We start from the raw sequence: 22,240 nt of genomic DNA on the forward strand, positions 1-22,240 counted from the left end.
TTTTCAATAGGGTGGACAATGGTGACACCTGCTGACCAAAAGGACAAAGAGCATCTATTAATTACTTGTGCAAGAAATCTGTCCATTTTGAGACATGTTATCAGAGGTCACTAACAGGCAGACCGCAATCTCATTCCTGATTAACTCTGCACATTTCTATTTCCGTGGTCCGCAACCAACGGACCTCGGTCCGGATACGGACCCAAATGCCATCCCATCCGGAACCAGAATAAATTGTTAAAAATATTTTTTAATTTTGACGGGAGAATTAATTTTAAACCGGAGCATTTATTTCAGGGCTATTGAAAAAACACTCCGTCACGAGTGTTACGAACACCCCCCCCCTCCCCCCGGGACCACAGGTCAGATCCATCTGCCAAATTTGGCCCGCAGAAAATTATAGTTGATTAGCCCTGTTATAGATACGTAGATAAGTTATTTATTGATCCCAGAGGGAAATTCTTGATTTTTTTATTTGCTGTAAATTCAATTGGGAGACGTTTCCGATTATGCATTTCTGATTATGAAGACAATCTCTGATTATGAAGACAATATCTGATTATCAGGATCAGAGAGTATCTGATTATCAAGATTAATTGTTCAATATTTTTCTCCTGATATAAAAGCAATCACAAGGGTGTCTACTGCCCGATGCGTAGGAATAGAAATGGGAATAGTCCGAATGTTACAGGCAAACCACATTGATTCACAAGAACAACATTGTTTCGACGTGCAGTAGTTTTGTTTTGTTTTATTTTGTTTCGATTGTATTGTATTGGACACATACTGGAATTTCAGTAAAAACTAAAATAACCACTTGTATCCATTTTCCCTAATCCACTATTGTTGTTGGCTAATTTACTTCTTAACTAGTTAAAGAAACACATTAGAATATGAGTTTATTAATTTAATCTACTTAATATGTATGTGTGCTATGTAATAACTAATGTGATAACTAATGTAATAACTAATGTGACTATAATAATCTACATAACAACTTTGATGCAGGTATCTCCTTCATTTAGAAAAACAACAACTCTTTGATTCATATGGAGTAATTATTAAAATTTTAATAACAATCTAACTAAAATGAGAGTCCAATCAAAGTAATTTTCGTGGCTGGTCGGGTAACAAAGTATCCAATAAAGGCCCGTCTAGAATTGATTGACGCCTATCTTATCCAATGGTGAAGCGTTTTACTCAACGTTGTCCAATCCTCATTCTCTGTGTTCCACAACTGGTGTGTTGGAACAAATAAGTGGAATTACAACGCTAGCTAGTTTGCAATGTTTGCAGAGAAATATGGCTGCTTCGTTGGTTAGGTGGTTAAGGGGATTATATGTTTTATTCTTGGTATGTCTCCTCTCAGCGTCCGCTTTCCTGAATTTAGAGGAACTGAATGAAATGAAATATGGAATTCAAATTTTGCCCGATCCCGTTATTATGGGTCAGGTAAGTAAGCTACCTGCGCCTTTAGGCTAGCTTGCTAAGCTAACTAGAATACACTGCAGCAAGCTAACAGGGAACGTTTGGTAGCTCGAAATCAATGTCCACTCACCGGTGAAGCTAAACTAGCGAGCTGTGAGACCCTTGAGTCGGTTACTTTGTGTGTATGTTGGCTTTGTAGGTACGTTAGCCTGGAACACCTTTATTTGGTGATTAGATAACGACTTTAGCTAACTTGCCTACCTAGCTAACGTTGCTGTAATTACACTTGCTAATTTCCCGAAATGTTTGACAGCTTCTGGGTTGTTTTGTTACTAGCTAACTAGCTTTTTCTCATGTAAAGTTGGGTTTACTTAATGCATAGTGAAGAGTGTTTATACAAGAGTGTTGATGTATAGTGAATGTATTTTGTGAGTGTTTGTTTCCTATATTTGTGTATACACAATATCCATGTCAAGGAATTGGCTAACTTCGTAGTTCGGCTTTTCATGTTAACCTCCTTAATTTTTCTTTTGTGTCTTTCTTCATGTCTCTGTTTTGCTCAGATGGAGGATGTGATGTTTGTGTCCAATAAGTACAAACAGCTTTATGAGTGTCGGTTGCCTGCTCAGGCAGTGAGGTTCCACCAGGATCCTGTGTCTGAAACAGACTCTCAGGGCTACAGTGGACCAGGGGTCCCAGAGCTCCTGAAGCCCATGAGAACTGCACCCTGCTTGGTCAAGGTTGCTCTTTTGTGTCTTGTTTTTATTATCTTAATAAACCTATTTTGCAAACATCAAAGATGGCAGCCATTGTCTGCAAGATATAGAAAGTCATGTACCAAGTATATCACTAAGCAAACTATTACAAACTTTGATTTAGATTGCTTTCAAAGGTTACTTTTTTAGATTTGCATTATTTTTTGCATGTAATGAATTGAGTATTCCAGAGTCAGTGCTTTCAGGATGTGCTAAGACAGGTTTGATGACCGTTGTAAGAGATTGTGCTTTGATGTGGTCTGTCTGCAGACTAAAGACTGGTGGACCTATGAGTTCTGCTACGGCCAGCAAATTAGACAATACCACTTGGAAGGTCAGTATATTGGGAGAAAATTTATAAATTATTAATACTGTATTTTGTTTCATTTTTAAAGCAACTTTTTTGTTAAAAAGGTTTTGGCAACAGTTTCTATACTAGTATCTGTCTATTGCAGTGCATACACTATACATACTGTATACAGTCTATAGCTTCAGTAGAAGACTGGCATAGTTTCACTGTTCTAAAGAGACAGATGTGAAACCGCAGCCAACAGGCTCATTAATGAGTCCCTTCACCCTTCAATCCTACTGTCCTATCCATTTGTCTTTTATCCATTCATCTCATCCATCCTTTGATTTTATAATTTGTCATTTGTAAATATAGTCTAATGATTTTTAGATGCACTTTCTTTTTACTTTTTCTATTTACAGATTCAGAGATTAAAGGTGATATACTGTTTCTTGGTTATTTTGAGTCTGAATTTGACTGGACCAATGAAACTGCTAAGGTAGGGCGGCACAACTTTACTGCCTTTACAGCCTTCACTGTTTGTATCATGAAATCGAATTTATAATAATTGTTGTTTCTCTCTCTCTCTCTCTCTCTCTCTCTCTCTCTCTCTCTCTCTCTCTCTCTCTCTCTCTCTCTCTCTCTCTCTCTCTCTCTCAGGTCACTAAACAACACAAGCTGAAGAGATATCACAGTCAGTCATATGTCAACGGCTCTAAGTGTGACTTGAATGGCACCCCTAGAGAGTCAGAAGTCAGGGTGAGAACACGTACCTAAACATACTTCCTGAACTTTATCTGCTCATGCTTTTAATATATCGATCAGTGAGTTGTTATTATTATTATTATTATAGTACTGCCTTACAAGTTTCAGTCCACTAGGTTCAATAGGTGATGGTGTTGTGGTACAAGCAGTCTTATGGTTGTGACATGATTAGCTGAACTGTTGTGTGTCTTTCTCCAGTTTGTGTGTGAAGAGGGTTCGAGTGATTATATAGCTCGGGTGGATGAGCCACAGTCCTGCCACTATGTTCTTACGATACACACCTCTCGCACGTGCCAACACCCGCTCCTGCAGCCGCCCTCGTCTGCCAAACCCCAGGGTATTGTGTGCCAGCCTGCTCTCAACGCCCAACAGTACATGGACTATGTCAAGGCTCAAGTGTGTGAGTTGAGCTCTCTCCATTATGAGCATACAAAACCCTCTCTCGTGCTCCCTGTTGTGATTAAATACATTATTTTTAGATTCCAGTCTGTGAATTAGCTGTTGCCCTGTGCCATGCAGATATTTTCTCTCTCTCTGACATTCACTCTTTCTCTCTCTCTCTCTTTCTCTCTCTCACCCTGTTTCACTCTCACACTCCAAATATCCGGGTGGGTGTTTGCATATGTCTGCCTTTGTACTCAGCTGACACTAAGCGTAAAGTGGAGCAGATCTCAGAAGAGCTGAAGACCTTGGATCAAATTCTGTCTAAGGACGATCACAGTGAAGGTGCAGTAAATGACAAAATGGACAAAGACCCTCTAATACCTTCTGATGAGCCTGCTTCAGGGTCTGAGGTGAAAGGTCAGTGAGTGCCTTGGACTTCAATTCTGTGTTCTTCCAATTCACACATGTTCTCTATCTCTTTTATGTCTCTTGTTGCGTTGTATATATTTGCAGAAAGTGAGTCAGCAAGTGAGGAGTCAGATGACCGAGATTTCTGGGAGGGAGTTATCAAACCAGAGAGCACAGACTCACAGACACCTGATCTACAGGTAATCTGTAACACCAGTCCCCCATATAAACAAACCAAATCTATGGTCAAACAAAAGGGGATCAACAATGTTTAAAGTTCTGAAAGATATGTTTAGGTAATGGTTTCTTGTGGTTTTGTATCAGTAGGATTCACAAAATATTTGTTACAATACTGTAACAGTTGATTCTCAGAGTGCAGCCTTGTTGACATTCCCCAGCCTGCACTAATAAGTACCGGTATATCATGGTGTCCTGGATTTGATTTGGGACTTTGGGTCTGAAAAAACCTCTAACTATCTGCAGGTCTGTAGGCCTGTAAAAACCCTCCCAACATGACATCATTTTGTTGTACCAAGGGCCCTTGTTTGTTTTCTAGCCCCTGTTTTGAGTCCTAACACTGAAAACCTTATTTTGTGTGATAGTGAATGTTTATATGACCAAGTACCAGTAGTCAGTTTATTTTTCACAGAAGAAGTACAAAGTGTGTTAATGGAAATGGAAGAGCGGGAGAGTCTGTATATTTCTCTCTTGCAATTGTTTCATGCAAGTAAACATTTCACAGAGCACCTCAATTAACCTTTAAACATCTTTTATAGGACTCTGTTGGTGCCCAAGATAACCAGCCTGAGGAAAATGACTGTAAGAGAGATTTTGAGTAACTACAGTAAATTAACATGGAATGAACATTGACCTATTGTGTGCTTGTACTGTAGATGTGGATCTAATTTATTTTTCAGGAAATATGTTGCTTGTAGCAACAAGCCTGGGCCACACTAACATGGGTTAATAGGAAAACAGTAGTTTTTGCTGCAGTCTGTTTTCCAAAATTTCACTGTCCACAACAAAACACAAAACACTGGAAAATTTGAATAGTGATCATACTGAAGGATCTGAGTCCTACCTTAAGTACTACTTTGATAGTGAACTGGAATAATAAACACGATATGCCAAATTGCAGCCTGTATACTATGCAGAGTAGGTAAAGATACAATTAAAATACCTACTGCAGTAAACAGTACAGTGAAGGTTGTTTTCCAAGAGCTTAATTTCCCCTGTCTACAAGCGGTGGAAAACCACTCTAGTGTAGTTGAATAGGTAAAATGTATGAAAACAGAAGTATTTTCCAGTTTCCCCGTGTTTGTGGCCGAGGCCTCAGGTACTTTTTCTTCAGGCAGTAATGAATTTTACTAAGAGCACTATAATGTTGCACCACTAATGGACCAGAAGAACCACTTAAACACACAATAATGGCCTGTTTTTTGTCTTTCTCTGTCTGCAGTATTTGCAGAAGAAAAGTTTAATTTTAAGATAATTACAGACCCTGCAGACCTAATGAAGTTTGTCCAGCACCTCAGGGAGAGTAACAGAAAAGTGAGCTCTAAAAGCACTCTGTACTACACGTCATCACACCCATTTTACGTCATCTTCGTCGGCTTTGGTTTAAATGTCTCCTTTGGGTTAAATATCTCCTTTGCTCCAAAACTCTCCTCTCCTTCAAGGCTTTTCGCAGTCTCATTCTCTTACCTTTCTGCAGTTCCTTCCTTCACCCCTGTACACCCTGTGCTCTCTGGTCCTCTTGCCCCACTGTCCTGTCCTGTAACCCCCACCTCCGTTTTGGTTATCTAGCCTTCTGTAGAACTGCTCCCCATCTATGGAGTCGTCCCCCAAAAAACTCAAATCAGCTTTTTTTTTTCTTCTTCTCTTTAGAAGTTTTGCATCCAATCTGTTCCTTTCACTTCTCCGTTTTCAGTTCATTTGCTCTATTTTTGTTGCTTCATCTCTGTTCTTGTATTGTACTGTCTGTTAACTGTTCCTTTCACATCTCTGTTCTTGTATTGTACTGTCTGTTAACTGTTCCTTTCACATCTCTGTTCTTGTATTGTACTGTCTGTTAACTGTTCCTTTCACATCTCTGTTCTTGTATTGTACTGTCTGTTAACTGTTCCTTTCACTTGTGTTTTTGCCGGCTCTGTGTTTATTCTCTGTTGTATATTGTAAGCATCTTTGGATTATTAAAAACACTACAAGTCTGAGGTGTTGCTGCATTCAGATAAATAGAGTAAAATTGCAGATGACTTGCACTGTTCTCTCCAACAGACCATCAGTTTGTTACATTCTCCTGCATTCTGTGTGCCCCTTTAGTATAAGAAGGAGCAGCTCAGAAACGAGAAAAGCCAGGCTCCAGAGAACAGAGAAACTGAGGAGGAGAAGAAAGAAGAAAAAGAGGAAGGCAAAGGAGATGAAGACGAACAACTGCTTAAAGAGTTTGAGGAAGAAATGGCGGATCTCTCTGTTCCTCCTTCAAAGATGGAGGAAATTAAAGAAGAGATGCAGAAAGAGTTTGACAACATTATTGAGGAGGTATGGGTTCCTGTTCCTGTCGCTCAGACATATTTCAGTCATCTTAGATCAAACCTAAGAACATAGTTGGCATAGGTAACATGTCTAGGTTCTCAGTTGCACCAGCTATATTGTATCATCCGTGAGCACCGAAAATGTCATGCACGGCTCTGTTATCTCTGCTGTTTGTCTAAGGTATAATTAGAAGGATTCCAGGAAGCATGTACTTTGATGTTTAAAATGTCCTGGAGAGGTCCTACGCTCTAGACATATGACCTCATTTCAGTGTAGATGATTAACTTGAATCATAGAAATTTGGTCATTATGCTGAATTTTGCTTAATATTGGCTTTTGAACAGCATGCCAGTCAGTTCACAATTCTGAGATGTTTCCTAAGGACTTTATATGCATGATGTATGAATGAACTCAAGTGTGGAACCCACAGTGTTATTCCTAAAAATGAAAACTTATTTTGTTAAATTTAGTCGATACCATAATAAAATCAATTGTACCAAAAGAAGCAACAGAAATGTTATGTATATATGGATCACTATTTAATATTGAAGATTTTCAAAGCATGCCTAGTCCTATTGATGACTGTATATGTGTAGTAAGTGTTATGTTGGTCAATACTGGGGATTTTTGTAGGCTCAGCAGGAGTTGGAGACTGAAGGCCTTAAAGGGGAGTTTGATCGTTCCCAGGCCACTCAGACTTTGGAGAAAACTTTGGGCAAACTGCTGGATCGTCTAGAAGACAAGACAGCTCAGAACGCCGAATCGGACACAGAGTCACACGCAAATGTGCCCGACGGTGTACAGAGTCCTGCTGAGAAGGGGGACAGCGCCACTCATGACCGTCCCAGCCGCGTCCCCAGGACCCCAGGTAAACGGACCGGGTGGGCAGTGGGTGAGCTGATGGGAGAGGACGGGTGACCGTGAACCATGTGTGAAAATGGATTTGTTTAATGTAAACGTGGGCGATTTTTCCGAGTGAAAGGGGATGGGTGGTGAATTGCAATCAACACTGGCGCTCATGACCCTGATTTTGTGCTTCATGTATTCACACAATCTACATATGTGTACGTGCATATGTAGATGGTCACATTTCATCTTCATGTTCAGTTCAGTTTCTCACCTTGCTTTTCTTTTTTTTTTTTCTTTTTTTTTCTTTTTTTATCCTGAAATACTCATCCGTACAGCCAAGCACTAATGCATCATCTTGGTTAGAAATGCTGAAAGAACACCACATTTGGCCTAAGCATGGGTTGCATGAAGGCAGCATCCTTTGAGAGATGCTAAACCATCAGCTTGAATATAGGAAGGGTGGATATTCCAGTATTGTTAGGGTAACACCCCCCCCCCCCCCCTCCTGTCTCTTGTCAACTCAGTGCAGGAACATGGCAGTGGAGAGCAGGTAAAGATCAGGGTGACTAAGTATAAAATGGGTGGAGACGTGGCCTCGGGAGCAGTTGTCGGGGGCGACGGTCACGAGGGCAGTGTGAAGGTACGGGAACTGGGCGAAAGTGACCCCCAGTGGCAGCAGATTCAGGAAGTGGTGAAGGAGCAGCTAGAAAGAGCTGGCATCAAGGCCGAAGGTAGGCCATAGCGCGCACACACGTTAAGTACTGCCCGCCTGTGTGTTTGTGTGTGTGTGTGTGTGTTAGTTCACGCAGCTTGGCTCCAGACCTCAGCTATGCTTATGGCTCTTTTCCTGACGAATGCTGAGGGTCTCTCTCTCTGAGAAGCCCTAATCAGCATTTCTGCACATTTGTTTTTTCCTGATATCTTTTCTCTTGAATCTTTACTGCACTTATTGACTGCACTGAGATAATTGTGGTATTTTTTAAATTGTTTGCTTTCTAATATCCTCCTATTTTAGCTAATACAATTCATAACGATATGCTCCAAATCCAGCTACATATTTCAAAATGAAACCAGAGGAAGAGAGCTTGAGCCTGTTGGGCATTTCTACTAAATTAATCAGTGGAAATGTCAGAGGAAATTTCTACTAAATTAATCAGAGGAAAGCTTTTATTATGATGGTGGTGGTAGTTGTTGTTTGGTATGTAAATGTTTTCATGGCAGAGCAATTTTAGATGGATTTTGGATGAAGAGCTAGTATGGATTCAGCTTTTGCAGTAATCAAGGCTTTAAAACAATTAAAATGCATCTTTCTAATAAACATGGTCAGAGTAGAAAATAAATTTGTGATTGACTTACTATAGTGTGATTTGATTACTGTAAGTTTCATTTTGTTCCAGGGTGTTGCTTTGAAAGGAATAAGCATGTGTATTGGGGCACATTTCTGGACAAAATACAACACTGATAATATTGCTACATTGCCAATTGAGAGGTTCCTTGCAATGTGTTGCAAATATAATGCTGAAGCCTTAATTTGATGGCTAAAGATTTGCTTACATGTGATTTTGTCAGTCCCATTTGCATATGTAAAACCTTCTGCAATATCAGTATTGCAAAGACCAATATTGCATTAGTGAATATAAAGCATATATTTTGTCATAACATGCATTGATGAATACCCCACTCATTCTGTCTCTGCTCTCCTCTGTCTCAATAACTGTCCCTTGCATGCATTTTCTTGCTTCTGTTTTCTTTAGTGTTCCTGTGTGCATCAAACATTTTTGTGGGCCATTTATGTGTAAATGTTTTTGTGTGTTTCATAATCTTTGCCTGCTTGCATCTGTTCCAGCCAGAGTTGTGGTAAAGGTAGTGACTGGATCGTGTAAATGTTGTAAATCTGTAAACTGCCATCTGTAAATGATAGCAATACATAAGTGACTTTTGTATTTCTCTATTTCAGGCAAGATAGAAGTAAAGATTTTGACACGCAAAACAGCAGAGGAGGCTGGAGACCAGTGGCTGAGTGAGGAAGACACCAAATCTTTTAGAGAACTACTCATCAACTTGCTGGTATGAATTCACATGTCTTAATGACCAAATGTGCAATTAAAACAAATGCTTCAAACGAAGACCTCTTATTGCTCTTTGGAGTGGCTCCAGAAATTTCATGGAATACATCATGTATAGTAGATGCACATTAGATTTTGCAAAATTAGTTTTACAGTTTACTTACAGATTTTGCTAAATTATTAAATTTCAGCTTTTTTAATTACATTTGGCAGTGAGGGTTTGTTGTATAGTTATCGATAGTGTGTTAATTTGAGTAAACTGTTGGTGAGGTGTAATAATGTGGTTTGTCTGTAACATGCAATATATTGCCAAAAGTATTCGCTCACCCATCCAAATTATAGGAATCAGGTGTTCCAATCACTTCTATGGCCACAGGTGTATAAAATTAAGCACCTAGGCATGCAGACTGTTTTTACAAACATTTGTGAAAGAATGAGTCGCTCTCAGGAGCTCGGTGAATTCCAGCGTGGAACTGTGATGGGATGCCACCTGTGCAACATATCCAGTCGGCATCCAGTCGGGAAATTTCCTCGCTCCTAAATATACCATAGTCAACTGCTAGCTGTATTATAAGAAAATGGAAGTGTTTGGGAATGACAGCAACTCAGCCACGAAGTGGTAGGCCACATAAACTAATGGAGCGGGGTCAGCAGATGCTGAAGCTCATAGTGCAAAGAGGTCACCAACTTTCTGCAGAGTCAATCACTACAGCCATCCAAACTTCATGTGGCCTTCAGATTAGCTCAAGAACAGAGCTTCATGGAATGGGTTTCCATGGTTGAGCTGCTGCATCCAAGCCATACATCACCAAGTGCAATGCAAAGCGTCTGATGCAGTGGTGTAAAGTACACCGCCACTGGACCCTAGAGCAGTGGAGGCGCATTCTCTGGAGTGACGAATCGCGCTTCTTGAGTCTAGGTTTGGTGGCTTCCAACATGATAAGCAAGGTCTATAAAGACATGGATGGCAGAGTGTGGTGAGTATGAACTTGACTGGCCTGCACAGAGTCCTGACCTCAACCCAATAGAACACCTTTGGGAAGAATTATAGCGGAGACAGAGCCAGGCCTTCTCGCCCAACGGTGGTCAAAAAGAAGAATGGTCAAAAATCCCCATAAACACACACCTAAACCTTGTGGACAGCCTTCCCAAAAGAGTTGAAGCTGTTCTAGCTGCAAAGGGTGTACCAACGTCATAAAGAACCATAGGAAATTAGGATTTGGAATGGGATGTCAATCCAGTTCATATGTGAGTCAAGGAAGGTGAGCGAACACAGTTCGCAGTTGACAACACAGTGTACACAGTCTGTATTGACTTGCACACAATGACTTGCACACATTGCGGCTCATCTGTGTTGACACACGCGTTGTAGCTGTCACAATGAATACGTGTCTTGAATGACTTGTTCATTATTGCTTCTCTTTTTTTTTTCTTCCACTTAATTTGGCTGTTTGTGTAGACTGGAGGAACAGAAGAAGTGTACAAGGAGCAGAAGAGACAGCAGGAATTGGAAAACAACTATAGATTTGTCTGGGGAGAGAAACAAGATGAGAGCCAGTCGGCAGGAACCAGTGAATCTGATGAACTAGACTTCTGAAAGTCTTTGCTTCCATATGTGCTTCACCTCAGAGAGGAAGAAGAGAGAAACTGTTTTGAAATACACAATGTGGAACTCTCTCAAGGCTGTTTGGCCCTTGCTTGGTCTGCTTGTTTTCATGAACACTGTGTCTCTTTTTCATGTTGTGAGGGTCCGTGTGAAAGTGGCTGTATCATCAAGGTTGTCCACTGAATGAGTCACTAAACTTCAGAGGGGTGTTGAGCATTCATCAAGTGTCTGTCAGGATCTTCATAGTCAAATAACATGTAAATATGTTTAAAAATGTGTCTCTTGGATTACATTTTCTTATGAATATCCAGTGATGGACATTATTTAAAACATGTCACTGTTACCGCGCAGAAATCTGTTTCTTGCTAATGCTGCCTACCTAAAACCAAGCATATTGGCAATGCTGTTTATATTTGTATGTGAGTGTGTCTGTGTGGCTTGTGTTGATCTATTCCAGACTGTTAAAAATGTGTTTGTTGCTAGATTGACATTGCTTTAAGACAGCCTGGACAGATGTTCTACTTCAGAGTGAAGGGTTTCTCTGCTTTGCCTACCTGTTCCTTCTCTCTTTTTTTTTTTGGCAGCAGTGTCTTTCTGACTGAACAATCACAATCAAGGAATTATGTTTATCTACCCCTGAGGGTCAGTTTTAATGTAAGGTACAATTGTGTTCTGAGGACGCATTGGTGAGTTTATAGCACTTTAAATAAATAAGCACTGTTTGGAATGTTAATCGTGGCAGCAACGAACAATCAGGACAGATCTAGGAAATTACAGCAGTAAGAGACTTTAAAATTAAATTACTGAGGTAGACATTTGAATAAATGTAGACCTGTTCCATGGAACCCTGTATAGTACTAGATCAAGGACATGGTGAACTCTAAGCACACATTCAAACTGGTGACCTCAGTGTTGCAGTAATGGAGTCTTAGCTTGAAATTGAAGCAGTTACTGAAACAATTTCAGACTATTCCTAAATCTGTTTTAGAGCTTTAAATTAATTTTAATAAACATGTTCTGCCATTAGGCAGGTTGTTCAGACATGCATAACTGTCCAAGCACATCTGAAGAGCATATTCTGACTGAACAGTCACACAGCCACTACATAAAACATGCCTGCCATGGACTTTTACTCATATAATGGTGGTTTATATAATTTAACTGGAGCAGTTGAATTGCTTTCCCTTAAACAGCATATATGGCATAGTTTGAGTAAAAATTCCCCAAGCACACTTGCACTTACAAGTATACTTGTGTAGTAACAGACCATTCAGTCAGATTTTTGGTTTGTGGTAAAACTGAAATATCATTACATTATGATCTGACCAAACTCCCAGTACGTATTTAATGGGTGTTAAGTGTTTTTCATTGCTTGATTCATCTGTGTCTGATGTGTGCAGACAGGGAGTCCCCCCTTGTGTAAGATATATAAGGACACTTTATGTACAAAGCCAAAGGTAGCACCACACTCAGCAGTGCTATACTTAATCATGTTACACAAAATATTCAACATCTCAAATTTAATAATGAAATAACTCCCATCATTCAACATCTGTTAAATGCACAACTTCCTACTTGTGTGTCCTGTCCACAGTTCTGGTTTTCAATATGAGTCCATAAGAATATATATATATATTTGCTACCTTGGGGTTCTTTCTGACCTTACTGATTTAATGATTGTACATAATGTAGGGATTTCACCAAATATTAAGTGACTAAAGACTATAATTAAACCGAAAGTGATGAAAGCAAATCTACTGACAGTGGCTTCAGGGCGCCTAGCCCCTCCCCCCTTTGTAAAATAATTAAATCCTTATCCAATCCAGACGCTGGACGCTTGTACGCGCGACAGATCGGTGACGTGGGGTCTTCCTGTAAACTCCTCAGCTTGAACTCAAAAGTGAAGTTAGCTAGCTAGAAGTTAGGTAGGCGTGAGCGTTTGCCTGGCACTCCCCGTTATTGTTAACGTACAACGAACAAACCTGACAAATCGAGACTTGAGCTATTTGCAGTGTTTACAGCGCGCCATTCCGCTACATCCTGAATTATCTTCTAGTTAGCCACTGTAGCTGGTTAGCTAGCAATACAAGCTAACGTCCTAGACACATTAGCTCTTGAAAGACAAAGCTGAACAGAGCAAAAATAACATTAGCCAACGGTCATCCAAATCTAAACGAAGCAGTAAGTTCGTTAATGGTTGTTTCGGTCCTGTTTGGGAGGTTCCGGGTCACATTTTGGCAGGCTGGTAGCCGGGCTTGGCTGGTGGTGTCGGGATGCGAGGCTGACATGGATACGAGATTGACGTCCTCGGTCTCGACGCTCCAGAGTGCCACTGAGGTCCGGGATCTGGTAAGACCTACACAGACCAACGAACTACAGACCACCGAACTACAGACCTACACAGACCAACGAACTACAGACATGTCGTGTCATATGTTTGACTCCTTGGCTGTGTCCGTGTTTGATGGCTAACCCCCCCCCCCCCCCCCCCCTCCCTCTCGTCAACTAACTGGACTAGCTGGTTAGCTCACTTGTTCAGGTCTTGAAGCTCTTGGTTGGTCAGGTCTTGAAGCTTTTGCTTGGTTAGGTCTTGAAGCTGTTAGGTGGACAGGTGGATCACCCCACTCTTCGCCGTCTAAAGGTATCTGATGTTGTCTAGATGACCCAACTATGAAAGCCCGTCAAACGTTTTTAGGATTGGCTACGAGTTTCATTAAGGTCCAGTGCCCGGTAAGACCAAATTTAAAGTTTGTGCTGCCTTGTTTTCTTAGTCTTTAAACACTGATAACTACAGAGATGGACGGAGATGTCTCCCAAGATATGCGATCGACCTTAGGTAGAAATGTAGGGGTCATACGAATGTCCACGCCGACAAAAATTGTCGAAGATTGTTATCTGATGGCAGAATTAAAGCAGGTAGCAGGTAAACATGTTGAACGTTAGCTAGTTACCTGCACGTCCCATTATATTCCTTCTAACATCTGTGATCATGATTCCGTTTGTCAGTGTATATAACTGAACTGTCATTTTGGGGGTTAGGACACGTTACAAGGAAAAATGTTACCCTAAATACAGACATCTGCTTATGTTGTGACTTCTTCTCTCTTTTCACGTGCAGTTACTGTGAGGACAGAGTTACAGGGGATCAACATGAAACCTCTCGGCTCACGGTCTTCCTTCTACATGGGGTTTTTTGTCGGTACATTCACCTTGTATGCGTTCCTGCATAAAGTGTGGTTTCCCGGAAACCTCTCCCCCCAGAAAACCACAGAGGACATTAAACTGTTTGAGGAAGAAGCCAAGAATTGGAAGAAAGAAAGATCAGCACTCTTCAACCTCAACCATCCACACCACACAGGTAATAAATAAAGTCCTCTAAAGTACAGCCGCCATTACGATTCAGGAGTTACATCCTGGACGAGTCATTGTGTACCAGGAAATAACTATCACGGTGTAAAAACTTAAACAATATAACCACATGCAGTAGTTTCTTGTTTGCTAATATTGTGTTACATTAAAAAATAATTAGGAGTGTCAACAAAATCTTTTGAGGGCTGCTATAATAGTCTAAGAGAAGTTTCACCACGTGTACCAGCATTCTTTTGAGCATGTTTGCCATTCAAACAGAACTTTGACCTTTTTAGTCCCTGTAGTGCGTCAGTTACAATGACCCTTTTGAAAGTTTAACCGGAAACTGTACTTTCTCCACTACCCATATTACTCACTGATGTGAACTTTCAAACTGTCACATGCCTCATGCAAGTCATGGTGAAGTAAATTGCACATTTTATCTCTTGCAAACACACACCAGCACACAAATATTACCAAAACAGCCTCTCACTCCATGTTCAAAGGTATCATGGACTGCAGTTGTTTGTTCATTTGTTCTTTTTTTTTTTGTTTTCTTTTGTTCTATTGTCCTACGTAGATGAAGACAGTACAGTGGCAGATGCCCTCTACAAGCAGGTGCGTATACTTTGTTGGGTCATGACCGGTCCCGAAAACCTGCAGAAAAAAGCCCGTCACGTGAAGGCTACCTGGAGCCGGCACTGCAACATCGTCGTGTTCATGAGCTCCGTGGATGACCCCGACTTCCCGACGGTGGGCCTCAACACCAAGGAGGGTCGTGACCAGCTGTACTGGAAAACCATCCGTGCCTTCCATTATGTTCTGGAGAAGCACGGTGAGGAGGCGGACTGGTTCCTCAAGGCCGACGATGACACGTACGTGGTGGTGGACAACCTGCGGTGGGTGCTGGCCAACCACTCGCCGAACGAGCCCGTGTACTTCGGCCGACGCTTCAAGCCCTACACCAAGCAGGGCTACATGAGCGGTGGCGCGGGCTACGTGCTCAGCAAGGAGGCCCTGAAGAGGTTTGTGGAAGGGTTCAGCACCAAAGCCTGCACCCACACGACGTCAGTAGAGGACCTGGCTATGGGCCAGTGCATGGAGAAGATGGGCGTGCTAGCTGGTGACTCCAGGGACACGCTGCAGAGAGAGACCTTCCATCCGTTCGTACCAGAGCAACACCTTACTGGCAAGTTCCCCAAGAGCTTCTGGTACTGGAACTATTGCTACTACCCTATTGTTGAGGTGAGAACCAAACCTATACACAATCACTTCACTCCAGCACATTCCTGTGGAGCGTAAGACACCCTTACTGTAGGTGTGTTGTCATCAGAGCGTCACTACCTGAGATTTATTCTTCCATGTTGGCTTGAATGAGTGTTGGATCTAGTTGCCATGTAAGATGCATTTCCCTGCTTATAAATTTTGTGCATTGCTGCACTAATTTCACCAATGGTATGTATTCCAGTTGTGTCTTCTGTAAAAGACCTATGCTTCTGTACTGTAAGCAGTTTAAGCCATTCCCTATAGAGACTTTCCACAGTAATACTACTAAAAACGTGACTTTCATCCAGCATGGCTTTGTTGTGGACGGCTTTGTGGAAACGGGTCAGTAAATGGGCGTGCTGTTTCAGGCAGTATTCAGAGTTCCTACAAAGCTCTTAAATGTCTTAAATATCTGCTTTCACATTAATTGCTGTAACTAGAATGCTAAATAAATTCCACTTGTTTTCAAGAGAAGTTAAGTACATAGTATTCGTGGCACAGTTCCTCAGGGTGAGTAAAGTTTTACTTGACAGTTTTCCAGGATGCATTTCTCCTTCATGCTGGAGTTTTGTTTGCACTTGTATACAGAACTGTTTATAATGAAAGGTGGTGGTGCATTTGAAAAGCACACACACCAATCTCATAGCCTGCTTGATTTTCATTTGGGGAATTAATGATGTTCTAAGAATCTAGATTTTTTTTTTTGGTTTGGTTCGGTTCATGAAAATTTAAAACATGGTGTTCTTCTACAAGGATCACACATCAGAAGAATGCTGACAGAATTTAAAAGTATGAACTCCCTATAAAATGTTATGGGGTGTACAAACCATGACCAAGCCAATGTGATTTGAGCATTTTGCCCTACTTTCTGAACATAACCTAAGATTACTGAAACACAGTATATTTGTAGCAACATGTTAAACATTAATTACATAATTGTCAGAAGTTTAACTTGTAGGTGGATCTCTCCAGTAGCTGCTTATTGTTGACAAACCAAGTGTATTTTAAATATTGGTACTGTTTCAGAATTCCTGTTATGATAAGGAAATGGCTGTGTACACACTGCAGTCTGACTTCATGCTTTGAATAGTCTAACATTTGAAGCTTCCTGTGCTTATGTAAAGCAGCTCTGTGTATCTTGCTCCTTGAGGATTTGAGCTGTGATGAGCCGTCATTTACTGGAACGCCAGTCCAAGCATTGCTCACAAAAAAAAGTATAGTTACTCATTTAAGCTGAAGATCCTTGACATCCCAGCCCTTTTCGTTTTTGTCTTCCAGGGGCCACAGTGTTGTTCCGATCTGGCTGTCTCTTTCCACTATGTGGATTCTTCAACGATGTACCTGTTGGAGTACTACACCTATCACCTGCGTGCCTTTGGCTACCACTACCGCTACCAAGCCCCTGATCCCGCTGGCCTTCGGGATGCCCTCAGCAGGATGGTGGACGGAGAGGCCGAGCATTTGCACAAGGACCCGAAACAGGACACGAGACTTGATGAAGTAGGAGAGAAAGCACCTCTCCCTGATGAGAAGAAGCTATAGCCAAGCAGTCTTTTGCTTGGGGTGTTTTCAAAATGCTTGGACACCTGGAATTTTAATATGATCGCTCTCTTTGAAGTGGACCACAGTGCTATTTTGTGTGCAGGGTTTTTATGCACTTGTGTTGAATATCTACTCCTGAATTACATAGCAAAGGTGGGTGCGTGTGTATGTATTTGAGTATTTGTAAAAGATTCTTCATTTTATGGTTATGAAAGGTGTTTTATTGTCGGTTGTTTGTATACGACTGTGTTCTGACTTGAGCACAGTCTGTTAAATGAAGGCTTACAGATTTACAGTGCCTCACTGTGCGTGTTGCATAAGTGTGAGTGCTCACACTCCTGCATATATGGGGTAGTTCAGTGTGTGACTAGGCTCATCTCTGATTCCTTAGCAATGTACTCATCTGTGTCACTTGTGAGCAGAATGATTATATACGCCTCAACCAATCGAACAGCTCTCGCCTTTCCTCATTCCAGTTGCGTTTGCTCATTGCGTGAAAGTCGTTGCTGCTTTGGAACTTGGGACATTTTTTTTTTGTCAAACCTGTTGGTCAAGACCTTTCTTTTGTCAACGTGCCCACTGAGCTCTTTCATGGATCCACTTCTACCAGACAAGCATTTACAGGCGGATCCTCACTTGAGGTGTCGGTGTTCATTTTCCACATCCAGACGCATAAGGAGCACTAGTACCCCAAAGTATTGACTGTAAAGAAACTTGTTAAAACTAGTAAAAGCTACTACTTGCTACTGCTAGCCTGGCTAGCAATACTAATACCACACATACTCATTCCTGTGTGTGTGTGTGTATTAAACTGTGTGTAAGGGAGAGATACTGTTGCATTCCTCCAGTATTTCCTGGTTATTCTCAATAGCCACTTTAATTACAGCTGTACATCATGGAGGGACGCTAAAGCCTTCTGGGGTGGTGTTTGTCTTCACCTCTTTTATATGCCAGTGTGACTCTAGTGCTGCCCATTGGGTTGTGGTCACTGCTCCGTTCACCACTCTGTGTCGTGATGTTGTCGCCGTCTTCTTCTTCTTCTTCTTCTTCTTCTTCTTCTCGGCATGTTCTCCTCTCCCTGGCCACCAGGTCAGCCTTTGGTCTGTGGGGATGCAGGAGAACCCGTTCTCCCTGCTGCAGTTCTCCTTTCTGTTCCCTGCAGACTGGCTCTGCTGCTTTAGTCATGGCCGCTAGAGGCTGCGTCATTTTTCTTTTTTTCATTTTTTTTCTTTTCATTTTATATACATTTGAATGTTGCAGTTTGTGCCTTTTCACCTCATTGTCCATATTTTATGGACCTTACCGTTACTTTTGTTAGCAATGTGTATGCTGTGATTCTTGAGGGGGGGAGGGGTGGGGTGGACTATGCAAAATTGAAGCTGGAAAGATCAATCGAACATGAGTCAGAAGAGCGGCTCCTCCCAGCATGCTCTTTGGTGTAAGAGCGGCTCCTCCCAGCATGCTCTCTGGTGTACGAATCAGCCTGGTTTTGTGCATGTGCTTGTCTGTAAAGCTCTGTACTGTTTCTGGTGGGCTAACTCCCACTAGTGGCCAGCTGCCATCACTTCAAAGAATGCGTTAAAACAGGTTCTCTCCTCCCTGTTCCTTTTGCTGGTCCTAGCTCATCCCTAGCTGGAGATTATCAATCTAGATTTTAACCTTAAAGTACCGGTAATTGTTTTTCTACATAAACCAAATGTGTGTGTGCACTGAAGACCTAGCATATGCTTATGCTTTTTGTTTTTCTACTTGCTTTTGAAATTTATAAAAAGTGAAGGTGTTCATGATTGGTGACTGCTGAAGCTGTTGGGAGTGAGAGTGTCCCAGTCGACAATGTGACAGAGCAGACCTGCACCTCCTCTAAACACAGGACGACTATGGCCCTGCTCTAGATACAGCAGGCTGCTGTGGACCTGATCTACTCAGCACTGTGACACTAACTCCCTCTGGAGTGCTGGAGTTGAGGGCTCATTTCATGCACAAGCTATTGACATATTGCCAGTGTTCGGGCATTACAGTACTACAGCGAAGGGGTCAATCTAAATGCCCTTCTGTATTTGTTACTGATGTAGTGAATCATTTTGATTGATCTTAACACCCTCTGTATGGCTTCCAGTGAAGCAGATGTGTTCATAGAGCCCCGGTGCTTTGATGAACAACCCATCTCGTCTGTCATGAGAGTAGGTAGGCCCACAGTGCTTCTAACGCTTTTAGCTGCTTTGAATGACCTTTATTATACGTGTTGTCTCTTGCTCTCTAATCCAAAGGTGTAGAGGTCGCTTCCTAACTGGTTCATATGGGTAAAGGGGATTATGTGTAGTAATTTCCCTGAAGTCTTTATTTATAGAAGTACGCCTGATGGCAACATTTCCTAGAACAAAATCAACAAGTCCGTGTACAATGACCAGCATATTTAATAAAGACTTATTTTGCTGTAAATTCCTTTTGAAAGATTGGGATTCTCTATACAGAAACAGGCTTTATAACAGTTTTGCTATGAAAGGGATGGTTAAATTTGGGTCATTTTAAACCTTCTAGTTTTTGATACTGATCAAGTAGGCTGGTGTTGACTTGAAGCACTTACGATGCTGATGTTTTAACACTCCTTAATGCCCTGAGACATTTTAAGGTGAGTTATATTCGAGACAGATGACCAGTCACACATTCAACATATGCAGCATTCTAAAAATCAGTCCAGAAGAACTTTGCTTGTAGATCTTGCATCATGTTTTCCATGTCATGATGTGTTTTAGGTGTATTTTCAGCAGATTACACATAGCTTCACATGCCACGTCGGGATCTGTTAGAAGAACACACGCTGTCAGTAAAGACCTCACACATTTGTGTTAAATAGCCTAAATAACACATGCATGACCTCTATATCCTCAATTGTCCTAAGAAGAATGACCCTCAATCGTGCCTCTCGAGTCTGAAGATCCAGGTAGGTCATAGTAATTGCTACCATAGTGTATCTTGTGTAAGTTGAGGTGTGGCATGGTTAAGTAAATGGTCCAGGGTCATGATGCTGTGTGGTAAATCACTCCCATCATCACCTGAATGTCTTGTTCTTCGTGAAAAACCTCTCTCTTCTCCAGGGAGGTACATCTGTATTAGAACATAAAGGAAGTCGTAAGTGCTGCAGTTTTATAACCTCACCACTAGATGTCAAGTTTTTTTTTTTTTTTTTTTATCCCAACTGTCTTGCACACACAGAGACCGACCCCAACTCACCAGAATCTGAGCTTCGCCGACCTAACAGTCCAACAAAGATATCATCTATATCCCAATTCCCTACAGTAGAGGAGAGAACCAAGGTTTTAAACAGCTCCTGTTTCAGCCATTCATCAACACAATTAAAACACTTATGACATTACAACATGAGAAGCAAACACTTACGTCTAATTGGGCGGACAACATCTGTGCCTGTAAAAGAAACAATCACACTGCAAAATCACTGAAAGGTAACAGGAGAAGCTTACCATAGGTCACCTGATGGGTAACCGTGAGAAATGTGTTCAACAACTTTTACGCTCTGGGCTTCTAGGAAAGTCCACAATTCTTTTCTCCAGCAACTGTAAGCTCAGTGGTGGTTTGTTTCCATGCCTGCCTCACCTGTACTCCTCCTCCCCATTAGGCCAACGAAGCTGTCATAATCGACGTCGTCATCCTGCCTCATGTCCCGGCTAGACAGGACCCCGCCGATGTCCTGTGATCGACAAATACACGCAGAGAGGCAGTTCAATCTGATCAATCCAGCCACATCCCCCACAGAACACACAAGTTCCATAAGTTAAGGCCGATGCTTAGTATAAAAACTGTATTTTGTACTAAGTGTATTACTGAGTGCTGTATTAGGTCAAAAATGTGAAATATGAGTCTACTGTCTGTGCCTGAATGATGAAATTAGATATGACTACAAAAGTGAGGAGCAATAATATAGTGTACATTTATTTCAGTATTTCAAAGTGAATTATATTTTGCTCTATTATATTTTGCTCTATTCTTTTAATTTCAAACATATTTTTTACTACTGAATGTATTTTCATTTTTGAGAAGAGCTGATCTGATTAGTTGTGCTTACCATAAACAAATGACTAAGGTAGTGAGAGGTTCCCTTCCTGTCGAATGTCTGTTAGACTGAAACATGCTCACCTTTATTATCGTGATCCAGAACTTGCTGCCTTTTGCTACCATTACTATTTATTTTTAACTTGTATATAAAAACAAGTATGTCCATAATAAGTAAATTAATTATCCTTATAGATTTAAATAATTCCTAGAAGGTTTTTTGTTTGTTAATCATTTTTGTTTATGCATTAAAACTGAGTTAATCTTCAATTAGCCTTATAACAGATATATATATAAAAAAAATACACCAGACAAATGAACGGTTGCAGTGATGACATTAGGTCTCCTACCTGTTCAGGTACATATTCCAGCGCAGGCTTCGCGCTCCCGGGACTCGGCAGCAGGAGCAGCAATAGCCATGGTAACGCAAGACCCCAGCCGGCACCCATCCTTGCGTTCGCCTTCGTTTTTCTCCACGCTTCTGCTCACTTCTTAATGCGTTTCACTCAATCAAATATTGTCAAACTATTATTTATTTCACATTAACCGAACAACAAAGTTGACACAGTTTAAAAGTTAAGAGGACCGTATAACCGTATAGCTTTGAACCGTGAGCAGAAGCCGAGCAATTCGACTCTTCCGACCAGAACAGGGCTTTCACTTAAAAAACTTTTTTTAAAGTGTACAGACAAAATAAAATGTGAACTTAATCTTCTTTGTCGGGTCCCACTGAAGATAAAAAACCGAGAAGCTCCTTTGTGAGTGTTAAAAGTATGGATTCAGCGCAGCAGACGCACGCTGCCCCTATTTGTGAGATCTGCCCACCTCGCGTGGGCGGAGTTGTTACTGTACTAAAGATGTTGATGATCTTGGACCGAGTGACGCATCAGCCGAGCTCGGTACGTCCATAAGCTAATAACTAGCGTGACAG

General features: G+C 41.3%; 3 protein-coding genes across 7 annotated transcripts; 2 read left to right on the forward strand and 1 right to left on the reverse strand.

Annotated features, from left to right (window-relative positions):
• The first annotated feature begins 1,248 nt into the window (after positions 1-1,248).
• os9 (OS9 endoplasmic reticulum lectin) lies at positions 1,249-12,111 on the forward strand. 3 transcript variants are annotated; one of them, XM_077014653.1, is made up of 15 exons: positions 1,250-1,452; positions 1,992-2,168; positions 2,454-2,517; positions 2,895-2,971; positions 3,133-3,231; positions 3,436-3,637; positions 3,880-3,963; positions 4,135-4,229; positions 4,806-4,848; positions 5,489-5,580; positions 6,352-6,570; positions 7,198-7,432; positions 7,938-8,144; positions 9,371-9,480; positions 10,939-12,111. In XM_077014653.1, exons 1-15 carry the CDS (start codon positions 1,303-1,305, stop codon positions 11,074-11,076), a joined length of 1,992 nt encoding a protein of 663 aa, XP_076870768.1. In that variant the 5' UTR covers positions 1,250-1,302; the 3' UTR covers positions 11,077-12,111. The 3 variants fall into 3 exon arrangements, with proteins under 3 accessions (XP_076870769.1, XP_076870768.1, XP_076870767.1); XM_077014652.1 differs by having other exon boundaries at positions 1,251-1,452; positions 3,880-4,038; XM_077014654.1 differs by lacking the exon at positions 7,938-8,144 and having other exon boundaries at positions 1,249-1,452; positions 3,880-4,038.
• An 819-nt stretch (positions 12,112-12,930) lies between these two features.
• Positions 12,931-19,700, forward strand: c1galt1lb (core 1 synthase, glycoprotein-N-acetylgalactosamine 3-beta-galactosyltransferase 1, like b). Of its 3 annotated transcripts, none has more exons than XM_077014657.1 (4): positions 12,931-13,726; positions 14,204-14,443; positions 15,014-15,678; positions 16,978-19,700. In XM_077014657.1, exons 2-4 carry the CDS (start codon positions 14,236-14,238, stop codon positions 17,239-17,241), a joined length of 1,137 nt encoding a protein of 378 aa, XP_076870772.1. In that variant the 5' UTR covers positions 12,931-13,726; positions 14,204-14,235; the 3' UTR covers positions 17,242-19,700. The 3 variants fall into 3 exon arrangements, with proteins under 3 accessions (XP_076870772.1, XP_076870771.1, XP_076870770.1); XM_077014656.1 differs by having other exon boundaries at positions 12,931-13,815; positions 16,978-19,699; XM_077014655.1 differs by having other exon boundaries at positions 12,931-13,434; positions 16,978-19,697.
• On the reverse strand, positions 19,674-22,146 carry tac3b (tachykinin precursor 3b). Its single transcript, XM_077014658.1, has 6 exons — positions 21,660-22,146; positions 20,854-20,947; positions 20,638-20,664; positions 20,473-20,532; positions 20,295-20,346; positions 19,674-20,041 (listed from the first exon to the last, which is right to left on the reverse strand). Exons 1-6 carry the CDS (start codon positions 21,756-21,758, stop codon positions 20,023-20,025), a joined length of 351 nt encoding a protein of 116 aa, XP_076870773.1. The 5' UTR covers positions 21,759-22,146; the 3' UTR covers positions 19,674-20,022.
• Between the last annotated feature and the right edge of the window lie 94 nt (positions 22,147-22,240).

The sequence above is a fragment of the Brachyhypopomus gauderio genome, chromosome 8 (genome assembly GCF_052324685.1).
Source record: "Brachyhypopomus gauderio isolate BG-103 chromosome 8, BGAUD_0.2, whole genome shotgun sequence".
In the NCBI taxonomy this organism is placed as follows: domain Eukaryota; kingdom Metazoa; phylum Chordata; class Actinopteri; order Gymnotiformes; family Hypopomidae; genus Brachyhypopomus; species Brachyhypopomus gauderio.

Coding starts and splice junctions, on each gene's coding strand:
- os9 (XM_077014652.1), top strand. CDS start 1,303: ATGGCTGCTTCGTTGGTTAGGTGGTTAAGGGGATTATATGTTTTATTC. Junction 4,849..5,488: donor CCAGCCTGAGGAAAATGACT/GTAAGAGAGATT, acceptor CTCTGTCTGCAG/TATTTGCAGAAGAAAAGTTT. Junction 8,145..9,370: donor AGCTGGCATCAAGGCCGAAG/GTAGGCCATAGC, acceptor TCTCTATTTCAG/GCAAGATAGAAGTAAAGATT.
- c1galt1lb (XM_077014657.1), top strand. CDS start 14,236: ATGAAACCTCTCGGCTCACGGTCTTCCTTCTACATGGGGTTTTTTGTC. Junction 14,444..15,013: donor CAACCATCCACACCACACAG/GTAATAAATAAA, acceptor TGTCCTACGTAG/ATGAAGACAGTACAGTGGCA. Junction 15,679..16,977: donor GCTACTACCCTATTGTTGAG/GTGAGAACCAAA, acceptor TTTGTCTTCCAG/GGGCCACAGTGTTGTTCCGA.
- tac3b (XM_077014658.1), bottom strand. CDS start 21,758: ATGGGTGCCGGCTGGGGTCTTGCGTTACCATGGCTATTGCTGCTCCTG. Junction 20,533..20,637: donor TGTTGTCCGCCCAATTAGAC/GTAAGTGTTTGC, acceptor CCTCTACTGTAG/GGAATTGGGATATAGATGAT. Junction 20,347..20,472: donor TCGGCGAAGCTCAGATTCTG/GTGAGTTGGGGT, acceptor GTTCTAATACAG/ATGTACCTCCCTGGAGAAGA.